This window comes from Saccoglossus kowalevskii, chromosome 8 (genome assembly GCF_978046115.1).
Source record: "Saccoglossus kowalevskii chromosome 8, keSacKowa6.1, whole genome shotgun sequence".
Classification (NCBI taxonomy): domain Eukaryota; kingdom Metazoa; phylum Hemichordata; class Enteropneusta; family Harrimaniidae; genus Saccoglossus; species Saccoglossus kowalevskii.
The window spans coordinates 33101046-33115119 of NC_140648.1; the positions used below are offsets into that span (position 1 = coordinate 33101046).

Sequence of the window (14074 nt, forward strand, 5' to 3'; positions counted from 1 at the left end):
TTGAATTGAACTTTAAGAGAAATTTGGAATGAAAGTCAATGTGTCTAGAGAAATTACATTAGATGTCAACGGAAAGATAGGGAATGAAATCTAGTGCGATAATTAGGTTTTCTTGGCCCACTACTTTTAAAGATTATAAACACGTGTGGTACCAAGAATACCTGGTTGAAATGCTGTTGTTGGGAGACATTTTTAGAAGACACACGTATCCAACAAAACACGGTGTGGTTGATACAGAAGGAAAAAAAGCCCACGAAACAGACACTGTGTATATATTCACAGTCCCTCTATTGTAAATGAGTGTGCATTGCCTAAGTCCTGACTTCATTATATACATAGCCGCTTCGTATTGGTCGTTACATAGAGGTACACTCCACTGGCGGATCCAAAAATTCTGTAAGGGGGCGCGCGCTCCTATTGACGTGGCCGAATTAGACCTCCGGTGGGCTAGGTGTGTCAATTGATTTGTCAATTTTTTGCGGACTGAAAGGGGAGGGGGCACCTGGCGCGCGTGCACCCCTGAAGAGAGAATAGTATAACGCGTTTTTTTGTAATAATTTGGAATTCAACTCAGAGTTACCTGTTCGAACTGTTAGTCCTTTCTCCCCGAACAATGAAAACATTAGATCAAACATTTTGTGCAATAAATGTCCTCACACTATCTTTAACCGTTCGTTCGTCCGCTTTCGATTTCACGAAATTTGGTCCTCGATCTCGGGCGATTTGCCCTCCCTGATCGCTTGGTATTGTCAAATATTGATAGTCCTGTTTTCTTGAAAAAAGAAGAAGAATTGATGTATTAACTTGCAACTTGTTTGACCGGCAACTTTGAGTAAACTTTATAATGGTGAAATGTATTCACTTCTTTTTCAAATACCGCGATGCCTCATGGGTTAATAAATAACACTGAATAATCATGAAAGATCCTGGTTCGAAAGTTAAAAAGTAACAACACAAATATTGGAACGATCAATCAAAGACCGCGGGTAGTTCAGTAATACCTATTTGATTAAGGCTCGATATAGTAATCCTATCTGCGAAAATCCAGCGGCATTGAAGAGAATTTAAATAAATAATCCTCGTACTAAGGACAAACACACCGATGCGATAAGCAGTTAGTGGGACACCCGGCGGAATGTAGCTGGACGAGCGTACGTCTCTCCTCGCCCGCAAAACACACGTATCTCACTGAAGGCCAATAACAATTACGCTATACTGAGATACTTGTAATAGTTTAATATATTCATAGGCAATTATTATTTTGAATTATTTCTTTGTAGAATTACCTTGATTTATTTATTTCCAGCTATATAGTTATTGTATTAGGCACAATCCATTTATGTCCTAGGGGCAAGGTAGAGTAGGAGGGACGAGGATTTTGTGACCGTATGTTGAAATTTGTGTGAATATTAAGTTTTCGAGCTAGAATTTAAAGTAGTACAAACACAGAGCCGCGGACTGAAGATGTCCGCTATTACTTGTTACGGGAACTTTTGTCCCACATCACTCGTACTTTCAGAATTTTAAACTTTTGAAATAAATTTTTTCCGCAATCTAATTTTAGTATGTTGATTTCCCACTCCGCATTTTCAGAACTCTCTGCGCAACGATACGGTATGCACACCAGAAACGTTAGTGTATCACTTTCCACCGTTAAGCCGATACCTTTTTGGTGATGGATCACATTTTTTAAAGTTAAAAGACCAACACAACTAGAGCGTACCAACGACTTGATTAAAAAATCCGGCGATACTGGAATGTCGAATGTCCCCCTCATGTTAAGCAATGACTTGGTGTACAGTGTTACACCAGCGCAGGTTGATTAATTGCATACTCTCGTCGGCTTCGAGTGTCAATCTTAACGCGGCGGAATGGTGCCACTGTGAAACATGGGGCCATAAGCCAATGGGTATGTTCAGCGCACCACCTGTCACTGGCGTCAGACCGACGGTAATCCGGACTGCCCTCACGGTGGTTCACTGCTAATCAGCTGAGAAAGGCCGCACGATCATCACGGGGTAGGCACGATAAACGTGAGATTTGGACGTTTTGATCGGAGTCGGTCGGTCGGTGAACTATGTTCCCGTCAAACTGAGTACTGACTGTTGACGTTTGAGTGAGGTCACGTGACCACGGGATCGCCACCGTTGCATTACTTATTTTAGACGGTGTAACAAAAAATACGCATTGTTTACTTTCCTCCACTGAGACCAACCACCGAGACCGAGCGAAAAGAGTGTTTGATGTGGGAACTACAATATCACGGCAAAACTATCAAGATGAACCCGGCCATATTCGGCAGTCCGCCATACACTCCGCCACTGACGGCCAATTTTCAGTCATTCGCCGCCTCTAACGCTTTCGGTCTCCCCATTGGGACATTGGCCAATGCAGCCAGATGTAGCGCCGATTTTGACATCCTAGCAGCGGCCGCGGCCACATCAGCTCTGTATTCCCCGGGGCCCATGTGTCCCTACCAGAGTATGCTGAGCCCTAACTATGTACCGTCGGAACCTTGTCGACAGGCGCTGATGATGGCATCCCAAGCGGCCGGTCTTACCGGAGCAACCGAGTATTCAGGTGAGAGGTTTGTTTATCGCATACACCGACGATGGTAATTAATTTAATTACACGGGTGGGTAGATAGTGTGTAATTGAAATGGACACTGAAAACCTACAATAGAACCTGAGGCAAATTTGCTGATTTAATTAACTTTTGTTTATGCTTTTTCTTATGTTATTGTATTTTCCTGTAAACTTTCTTCCACATACGTACACACGGTGACGACATCCGTTAGTTACACCGGACATGAGTTTCATCACCTCCACCGACTCATGTTATGTGCAAGTTGTCGGTTTCCCACGGATAACTGTGTGTGAACGCAGTCTTCACGGCTGGGATCGGTCATCAACGGATCTCAACCGTGTCGTTTTAAACTAACGTTTGCGTTTCATACACATGGAAAAAAAATTCATTCAAGCAAAACAAAAAATCGTATAGAGGGAAAAACACTTTCGCCAAGTCAGGCAACAGATTAAATGTAAAGCCGTAAACTTATTTTGTTTTGGAAATAACAAAAAGTAATTACTTAAACAAATCAATTATGCTAATTGCTATTGTTCGTTTCATTTTAATAATATACGTATGTAATAAACAGAGAAAGTATCATACGACGTGGTTACAGGTTATGATGTTGTAACTTCAATTTGATTTAATCTTTAACAATTTTTTTTCAGTAATTTTTGTTGAGTTAAAGAAATTAAAATAGCGGTTCCACGGAGGCCATACCTCGTTCTTTATTATTTTTTAAACAGTAAGGTACACAATGAACGCTGTTCATAATTCGAATATTAATATGTACGCTGGTGACACAAATTTTGATTATACTGCGACCTCGCAGATGAAGTGCAGCATAACATTACGTAATACCTTATAAATTTGTCACCGTAATTTGATAAACATATACCAAGTTCAAACGTAGCAAAAACGGAATTTATGATGGCCATTGCGTAAGGTAGAAACAAATGCTAGTCTACGTGATTTAATAAAACATGCAAGGGAAATTCCATAACAGAAGTTGAAAGTTTTAAGTGTCTTGGTCACTTTATTATGAAAACATAACATACATATGATATGTAAGACGATTGTAAGTAATAATTGGACGCTTTGTTCCGCGCTCATTTCTTTCAACTGTTTTAGTAGATTTGTATCAGTGTGATAGTTAATTAATATTACCGATGCTGGTAGCCCTCACAGGCTGAAGGTACTCCTGAATCAAGCAGGTTGAATAATTCTGGGGTGAATATAGTCACACATAGAAACGACATGTTTAACAATTCAGTTGACATGCTTAGTTTAAGTAATAGAAGACATTTGCACCAGGCCACACTATAAATTCATGAATGGGGATGCTCCATCTGTTAACAAGATTCACAACCAATGACCAAATGCACAGATACAGAGATCTTCATCTCAAAACCACCCTGTTGAAATCAGAACGCATTATATGATATATAGTTTTAGCTACACCGGTCGCACTTATGGAATCCATACCCATCTAATATTAAGTATTTCCCCACTGTCACGTCATTTGAAAACCTGTGTATGCGAAATACTTAAATTGAATTTTATATTTTGTGTAATTTTATATTTACAAGTACTGCTATTTTGTGTATGTTGTCGTGTAAAGTGTTGTTATGTATATATTGTTCTTTTCTTTCGGCCTTCTTGTAAATAAGTACTAGCTACTTGAGGAGCTACCGAAATTAAATATAATTAACTGGAATAAAATTGACCTGAGTTTGTTTCATCTAAAATGAAATGCCCACGCATCTTGTGGTGGTGGTTGTGGTTATCGTGCTTGTGGCAGGGGAGACTATTAAACTCCGTTTCACAAGAATATAACATGTAACATCATAATCAAAGTATACCTGGCGGAAAAAAACAGCGATCAAATAACAGGAAAATTAACCTTAACAGTGTTGTTGAACATGCACTAGTATCAGGCCACATTCGAATAACGCAATTACATGGATACTAAAACATGTAATAATATATATATATATATATTACATATAGAAAACTCTAGTAGGTAATCACAGTACTTGGTAATTAGTTAACATAACCAGACGGTTGGAACTAAGTTTTCTTTCAGTCTCAATGATAGATTTTTAAAATTAAAAAAAAAGTATATTAATAAGATAAAACAAGACTCGTGCAAGCATATTAGCAAAGCCGACCGCCCTACATTGCAAAATTAGGTACGTGTACCTCTATATTAGGCATAGTTTTTATGTTGCCGTTATGATACAGCTGTTAAAATGTAATGTTTACATCTAGTAAGTTTTCACTTAACTTTCATTTGAAACATGTTTGATTCTACCATTATCGAATGTGTGTTGCACTTTATTTGTTTAATGTTTAGTCGTCTGATTCAAGTTGACGACGAAATGCTGCCGTGTTCCGTTGTTTGTTCAACGTATATTTACCTACCAGTGATAATCGGAAAAAATGACAGTTTATTCTCATTATATATATTCTTGCTATATTCCAGAGTGTCGACGGTTGTTAGGTTGAATAAGTGGGTAGCACATACTAGTATTGTGAAAAGACGGCGTGTTCACCGAAGGCGTCGTCTTGAAAATGTGCGATCATTTAACATGAAATAACTGCTTTCAAGCCCTACCCTGTGTTGACAGCGGAGACAGTTCCCAAGTACCCTCTGTCTGACATAGTGTAGACATTCGTAAGATGCGTAATGATTGGCTTAGATGAATGGCTGTCGATGAATCGAGTGAGAAGGGGAACGGAGAGAGACATATTTGAACAATGCTTTTATGAGTTTAATAATTGAGGAAATTAGCTTGCATAGTAATTCCATATCTCACAGTGGCAATATCCAGTCTTCTCGTTAAAGTCGGGTATACCACCGTTCCTTACGTTTCACCACTTCGTCTCACAAGGCGACGTAGCCACACTGTACGACTCAACACATCTCTAACTATATACGCGGCTTTCGATCCGCATTGTGTAATATTTTTTTTCGAAATTACCGATATTTTCCAAAATCAGCCCCTGGTCCGAGGCATTCATCAAATGTCATTAGCCCACCTTATCCCAGTTCAGACCCGAACCTACCCGTCCCGTTTAGCTTTTGTGGACTTCTTAGAATGGAGCTGCACGTGCATGTCTCGAATGAGGTTGCTTCTCGGTTATTCCTGACGCCATCAATTCCTGTTATGTTTACTCTAATATGAAAAGAAACAACCTACTATGTTGATATTTGCTAGAATCTTAAGATATTTAGATAATTAAATCAATATACTTGTTGATGAGATTACACTGATAAGGGTAAACTCTCTGAAACTGATGATGACAGATACAATACATCATATGGGTTTTAAGGCAGACTCCGTGGGAACTTTTTGCTGTCGGGATTGCCTCCGGTAACACCGAACATATTAGTGCAGACACGACGTTACTTGGGAATATTGCTGGCAAATCTAAAAACAACCCCAATCCCAAAGACAATGTCACAAATAATAACACTACTCATTTTCAATAGAATATGATATAAAATTTTGTATAAACTGTTCCGAAGCATACGTCGTTCTTTTTTATCTCAATATGTACTAATTTATTTTTCAGTTGACTTGTTATTCGTGTACAAACACAGCGATCGTTTCTCATTGCATTCTCCCCGGAGAAACAAACACTCATCTTCTCACCCCGCCTGTCAAAATAAACTTGACTCACTCTGCAGCGCTCGGATGATGCCTTAAGTACTTTTAATTTGAAATTATCTCGATGTTTGTTATTTTGCTTTCATTGGGCGACCTCTGTGTTTGCCATGGCGGTCTTGCATTGACGTCATATCAGCCCACCGACGTTACGTTACTTTGGTAGAATGCAAATACACGTTTGTTTCTGCAAGATGCACTACCCTACCCGTTTGTAATAACCACTCCATGTTTTGTCTTCTTGATACCCATCTAATGCAGTACCCGTAATTGAAATTATCACAACCCCTACCCATCGTATACCCATCGCAATTTCCAATCACTGTGCACGACGGAGAACACCTACGGTGGTATCAATGGTGCTGGAAAAACAGAAACATCCTCGGCGTTAGTGTGATAGCTCATTTCACACTGTGGGTGGTATTAATCGATAGTGCTAATAAAAACCATATTGTCGGTATCGTTACAACAATACAGTAACATTACCCCATTAAAACTAACGATTTGTTCTACGACAGCCTTGGCGGGACATCGACATTTGACTAATTCTCCCTAGTGCGTTTCTCACATCCTTTAATTCACAGGCGTTGTTGACACTTGGCTCTACTCGAGACGAGTGGGCTTGTGTGTGTTATTATATTTACACGAAACCTGGGCGTGTTGGGGTAAGGGAAACTCAACATGTCTGGTGTATGTTTCAACAGAAAACAACTCGAGAATTTACATCACCTCACTCAAAATAATCAGAATTTTTTTACACTTGCATGCGTTATCATTAGCGTTGTTTTCAGTGTAAACTCTTTTGTTAGTACGGCGGTGTGAAATACAGACATCATGGGGGGGGGCATCATGGGGGGGGGGGGGGGCAACCGAGTAAAAACATTGTACGTAGCTTTCAAAACTGGCACGTGTCTGAAACAAATTTGATATATATTCTTAAAGAATTTAAGACTTGAATCAAACTGCAAATATCAAAATTTGATTAATGAGTGCCCTTGTCGTTGCAATTTACAACCAAATGTTTGTATGCTACCTGTCCATCCATTAAGACATCAACCCCGTCTACTAGTACGTTTATATCATCATACTGGCGTGTGTACATACGGGCACTAACGCATTTAGTTAAATATTATATAACATGCACTGAAAGATATTGATTTTTGTCACTTTTCTTACATCATTTCAGCGGAGGAGAATAAGCCAATAAAACAACGCAGAAATCGCGCTAACTATAGCGCATGGCAACTAGAAGAGCTAGAGAAAGCCTTCCAAACTACACACTATCCGGACATATTCATGAGGGAAGCATTAGCGTTGAAGTTGGACCTGATTGAAGCACGTGTACAGGTAAGATAATGTCACCAACTAATGTCGTTTATATGTATAACACTGTACAAATAGCATTAAACTTTTACGAATCTTTCCGAATATATGCTCTTTCCACGACTCCAATTAGAAGGTGATACTCGATGTGTGGGGACGGTGTGTAATTTTACTATTACCTGCCGATTTGTATTCACTAGTAGTAAGATAATATATATATGGAATAAACGGTACAAAGCGATTATTTATATATATATATATGTTTGTGGACAAGAACATATTCGGCGAGCGTGATCAGTGCCGCCCGAATCATGGTAAGCAATTAAATTCAGGCGATATTGGATTTTTATTGACGGAAAAGATGAGAGCTGTTTTAAAACTACCGCTACTGTAACAGTTGAAGCGCATTAACTAGATTCAACGCTGACATGGATGGAGTGCAAGGAGCTAAAACAGTTCAATGCGATACCGCCAATCAAACTAATTACGAAAAATAGCATAAGCGAATGTGAGAGGATCGTTCCCACATACTGGTGGTTTAAATTTATAACCGTTCTTTCCCCGCTCGAAATGTCTTTCACAATTCATACGTTTCATGATTGTGGTTCCATTTGTCAGTACCGTGATGAGATCAATACGAGTTTCCGTCGTTACAAGTGTTTGCTGTTTACCCAACTGATTAATAACAGTTTCCCAGAGTTAATTAATCTCACCCTCAAGTGGTCACCGGCTAATTCGCTTTCTCCGTCGTATTTGCTTGTTTGCTCCGTCCCAACCGACGGTAGTAAATATTTGTTCGTCCCATGTTGGGCGCGGAGAAGGATCTATTGTCGCGACTGTTCTAATGCCTTTGATGAAAGGAATATATAAATTGGCGGACTTAGAGGTGCCGAGAGTTTGTGACAGATTCAAAAGGCTATCCTCACGCTGTTATCTTAAGGACTTTATAAATTTTAGTTCAACCAAAAAGAGGAGGTATGTTTTTTGCCGCGTCGCACGTTTTCCCGTGACAGGCCATGCGTGTTTCAAAAGAAAAAAAAGTATACGACGTACAGTTCTAATTTTTAACATTCGAGTATCTGTAAACACACACTTTGCTATCGACACGCGCAGATTTACTGCATTGTAATTTGACAATAAAAACTAGCTTTTGGAGGTAAATTATGTCTCTTATTTGACCCCTAGTGTCATGGTCGAATGTCGTTTTTTGTAAGTATACAGTTACAGTCTGGATGAAATGCACAGTGCTGAACACTTAGGCACTCCTCGTTGGTCAGAGTGTGGTACTCATGGAAAGCCGAGTAGTATTTTACACAGGTGCAAAGGTACGCCAGTCACTGAATCGGAGAGATGTCAAAGACACTAGCAGGATCCTGTCTTCTTGTTTTTTATTAATGTGATCACTTTTCTTAAAAATTAAACTTTAACATTGTTTGAATAGCATCCATTTGCGACTTTATTAATACATAAATCATCTCCGCCCCCACCCAGTAGAGAGTGCGATGTCGTTATTTCCACTGACGGAATGATTGAATGACCCGTAATCAGCTTACTATTAGAAGCATTAATTATACGGAACTTTCCCGGAATACAGTGGCAGGATTTACTTAAGTGCAAAGTTACACAACTATGATGCAATATGACTCTCTGTTAATTTAAAGATCACAGTAGATGTGAAACTAGAATATGTGCTGAACATCCCACGGAAAACCATGAAATAATTTTGTAAAGAAATACTAGTACTAATGCAAGTGTATTTAAATGAGTCCGAGTCGTTTCAATCGTTTGTTAAACTGTATCATCGGAAGCTTATGTTTGACAGCTTTTCATTCATTCATTCATTCATATTCATTCATTCATTCATTCATTCATTCATTCATTCATTCATTCATTCATTCATTCATATATTGTTTTTTAAATAGACATTCGAACGCGGAAATGTTAAGCTATAAAACAGGACACACCAGAGCGATAAACACTTACATAGGATAGCCGTTGTTTTCAGTAAGCGAGAAAGACCCCCCCCCCCCAACACACACATTGTATACTGTGAATATAGCCGGTAATAAAAAAAACAATGTACGTATAGTAAGAATCACGTAGTTGTGGTCCAAATTATACGAAATTGAGAAAAGTTAGTACGACCATGTAACTTTGTGGGTAGCCAGCTGAGGATTGAAGTTCACACCATCTTAACATGATAATGCTGTTTTGTTGTAGGTGTGGTTTCAAAATAGGAGAGCAAAAGAACGAAGACAAATGAAAATACAGGGAAAAGATGTCACATCAAAGACAGGACCATCAAAAATTCCCAGGCCCTTAAAAGAAGCCTGCAGCGAAAAAACGACAACCCCAAAAGAATTTCCATGGCCGGGATCCAGAAGCGACGGCGAGAAGCCACACTTAGCGCCCCCATTTGTCGATATTTTGAAAGCATCTGACAATTGCAGTAAATTGGAGGAAAGAATTAACCCGCTAACAATAGAATCCGATGATCGACGAAACTCAAGTATTGCCACTTTGAGGCAAAAAGCGAAACTGTATATGTCTGAGTTAGAGACACACAATAACCGTGACGTCATAGGGTCATTCAGTGTGGAGAATTTGAGTAAAGAAATAACGAACGTTGCCGAAAATAAAGACGACAGGAACAGAACATCGCCGATTGTCGTAGTCTGCTGATAATTACAATATCACTTACTCATTATGTGGTAAATTGGGTTCCAGTTCCACGTTGTTAGTTCAAGGTCGTAAAAGTTTGAAGACAATAATAATGCATACTATGGTTACATTCAGTCGAGTACTGAAATTCGAAATTTCGCCATACATTGAATATTTAGTTTCGAAACTGAAAAATAATGTCTGCTGCGACTCCATATTATGTTAATTTACATTAGTAATATCAGGACGTTTAATTTTAATCAATTTCCATAAAAACAAAACGAACTTCTCAAACGACCTATAGATGGCGTTTATATGTTTATTATTATACAGCATCGCAACCTTTAGAATCGGCCAGTTCTTTATGTTCGTATCCGACATTCATCTGTTTTTTCTCCATGTAAACTATAGAGGGCAATATCATGACATATCACATATACACATCAATGAATTTCGTTGCGTGTGCTGCATGATCATTACATTTATTATTATTATTATTATTATTATTACTATTATAATTAAGGTATAAAGGTGACAAATAAAATATAACGTTTTTTAAAAAAAAAATACTAATAGATTCTAGATTAGATTATTCTGGTTGTTCGCCCCATCCTGACTCAGGTTACGAACAGTGTAAGATGCCATTTATGTGACATGATTCACTGATAAAAAAAATGATACATACAATTACAAAGTATTCCGTTATTTTACATCACAACACATTGCACATGTTACGTACAAGTTGAGAACAGGCCAGGGAACCATCATTCAGCATTTTAAATAAATGTCGCTGAAGAACATCACATCATCACCATCACATCATCGCACAGGCGAGATGAACGACGCAAGGCCGTGACACGCCACAGTGACCTACCGCATCACATAGGTACGGTGAACTTAACCCTGACCCACCACATTACACAATCTGATTAAAATCTGATGTAGTGTACGGGCTTTACAATTATTTTGGCTATAAACTTATTTTAATTTTATTTTTTATTACTTTTGTTATTAATGCCCTTTTATTTTATTATTTTACTTTGATTTTGATTTTGTGATTTTTTTTAATTCCGCCCTACCTACATCTGATCCGACGCCTATGTAACGAGATTTCAATGAGACCCACTATCGACGATTTCAGTCAACGAATCACAGACCTCCTTCTATAGCGCACATGATGACGTCACCGGGCGGAGTCGGGTGGCAAACACACTCAAATAAAATGGCGGATTATACTGACGTTAGCGACCGAGATTAACACGGCTTTTCGGTAAGTTTATCATTGTCAAATGCAACGAAAGTCATTTTTATGTTAAAATTGTGGCTCGAATGGTTTGACTTTAGATCGTTATTTTGCATAGTTATTCTGGGAGTGACGATTTTGTTTCCACCGTTTCGACCGAACACCAGTGTTTTTTTCCAGTCGCCTGCCCTGGAGACGGGTGATGTTTTGTTGACGATCGGGCCAACATCGTCTACGGCATTGAAGCAGAGCTGTAAATATTCATCAAATTGTATCAACATTTTGTACATTATGCAATAACTCTTTATTAAAGTAATTGAGCTGATTTGGACTGGAATAAAATATTTTTTATTGGAACACAACGCAATTGATCAGGAAATATTTTTTGCTCCAATTTTCTGCGTCGATGCCGTGGGCCGGTGACCGTTATACAATTTAAAATCAGTTTGCATTGTTTACTATAGCTGTTTACAGTGTTCTAATCATTACGATTTACTTATTTTTTTGCTTCCATTCTAGATAATTATGCTCAGTGATGTAAAATTGAAGCGATGACTGAATGAACGAACCTTGGCTGGCGAAGATGTATCTGGAAGTGTACACATTTGTTGGAAGTGAAAAAAATATTCAATGTAATGACAAAAATTGTAAAATGCTGTGGAATTTCTTTTGCAAATAAAAATATACTAGCAATTTTCTATTAATGGTTTATTCAAGTGGGCAAAATATAGTGTACAAAAAGATTGCCCGTAGAGTGTCGCTACACTGAAAAGTAAGCAACCGACAGCCTGTATAAAAGGAGGGCTGTGATTGGCTGTTACTTACGCGAGATTTGAACGGGACTTACATTGGCGTCGGATCAGATGTAGGTAGGGCGGAATTAAAAAAAATCACAAAATCAAAATCAAAGTAAAATAATAAAATAAAAGGGCATTAATAACAAAAGTAATAAAATTAAAATAAGTTTATAGCTAAAATAATTAAAGCCCGTACACTACATCAGATTTTAATCAGATTGCACATTACACAGACACAGTGAACTTCACCATGACTCACCACATCACATAGGCACGGTGAACTTCACAGTGACCCACCACATCACACAGGCACGGTGAGCTTCACAGTGACTCACCACATCCCACAGGCACGGTGAACTTCACAGTGACCCACCACATCACACAGGCACGGTGAGCTTCACAGTGACTCACCACATCACACAGGCACGGTGAACTTCACCATAACCCACCACATCACACAGACATGGTAAGCTTCACAGTGACCCACCACATCACACAGGCACGGTGAACTTCACAGTGACCCACCACATCACATAGGCACGGTGAGCTTCACAGTGACTCACCACATCACACAGGCACGGTGAACTTCACCATAACCCACCACATCACACAGACATGGTAAGCTTCACAGTGACCCACCACATCACATAGGCACGGTGAACTTCACCCTGACACACCAAATCACATAGGTACAGTGAACTTCACCCTAACACACCAGATCAAATAGGCACGGTGAACTTCACCCTGACACACCACATCACATAGGCATGGTGAACTTCACAGTGATACACCACATCACACAGACATGGTGAACTTTCCCTAGACCCGCCACATCACATAGGCACGGTGAACTTCCCCTAGACCCGCCACATCACATATGCACGGTGAACTTCCCCTCGACCCATCACATCACATATGCACGGTGAACTTCAGTATGATCCACCACACCAAACAGGAACGGTGAACTTCACAGTGACCCACGTGCACCCTATCACACAAGTTCAACTTGAAATTGAAAATTTGGTCAATCGTTTTGACATACAAATTCGTTCACAATTCAAGCCCATGTCACATGCCACAGGCACGGTGAACTTCTCCTCGACCCATCACATCACACAGGCACGGCGAATTTCACCCTGGCACACCACATCACACAGACATGTTGAACTTCACCCTGGCACACCACATCACATAGGCATGGTGAACTTCACCCTGACACACCAAATCACATAGGCACGGTGAACTTCACCCTGGCACACCACATCACACAGACATGTTGAACCTCACCCTGGCACACCACATCACATAGGCACGGTGAACTTCACCCTGACACACCAAATCACATAGGCATGGTGAACTTCACCCTGACACACCGGATCAAATAGGCACGGTGAACTTCACCCTGACACACCACATCACACAGACATATTGAACTTCAAAGTGACCCACCACATCATATAGACACGGTGAACTTCACCCTGACACACCAGATCAAATAGGCAGCGTGAACTTCACCATAACCCACCACATCACACAGACATGGTAAACTTCACCCTGACACACCACATCACATATGCACGGTGAACTTCACCCTGACATACCACATCACACAGACATGTTGAACTTCACCCTGACACACCACATCACATAGACATGTTGAACTTCACCCTGACACACCACATCACACAGGCACGGTGAACTTCACCCTGACCCACCACATCACACAGACATGTTGAACTTCGCCCTGGCACACCACATCACACAGACATGTTGAACTTCACCCTGGCACACCACATCACACAGACATGTT

The 14074-nt window shown here is 39.7% G+C and overlaps 1 protein-coding gene and 1 long non-coding RNA gene across 2 annotated transcripts; both read left to right on the forward strand.

The window, feature by feature from the left end:
- Positions 1 to 1840: 1840 nt before the first annotated feature.
- LOC100366756 (retinal homeobox protein Rx3-like) lies at positions 1841 to 10729 on the forward strand. The gene is made up of 3 exons (XM_002734923.4): positions 1841 to 2580; positions 7427 to 7587; positions 9784 to 10729. The coding sequence occupies exons 1-3, from the start codon at positions 2244 to 2246 to the stop codon at positions 10243 to 10245; spliced, it is 960 nt and encodes a 319-aa protein (XP_002734969.2). The 5' UTR covers positions 1841 to 2243; the 3' UTR covers positions 10246 to 10729.
- Positions 10730 to 11330: 601 nt separating this feature from the next.
- LOC146739527 (uncharacterized) lies at positions 11331 to 12165 on the forward strand. Its single transcript, XR_014930218.1, has 2 exons — positions 11331 to 11494; positions 11987 to 12165. It is a non-coding gene; the product is annotated as an uncharacterized LOC146739527 (long non-coding RNA).
- Positions 12166 to 14074: the final 1909 nt, after the last annotated feature.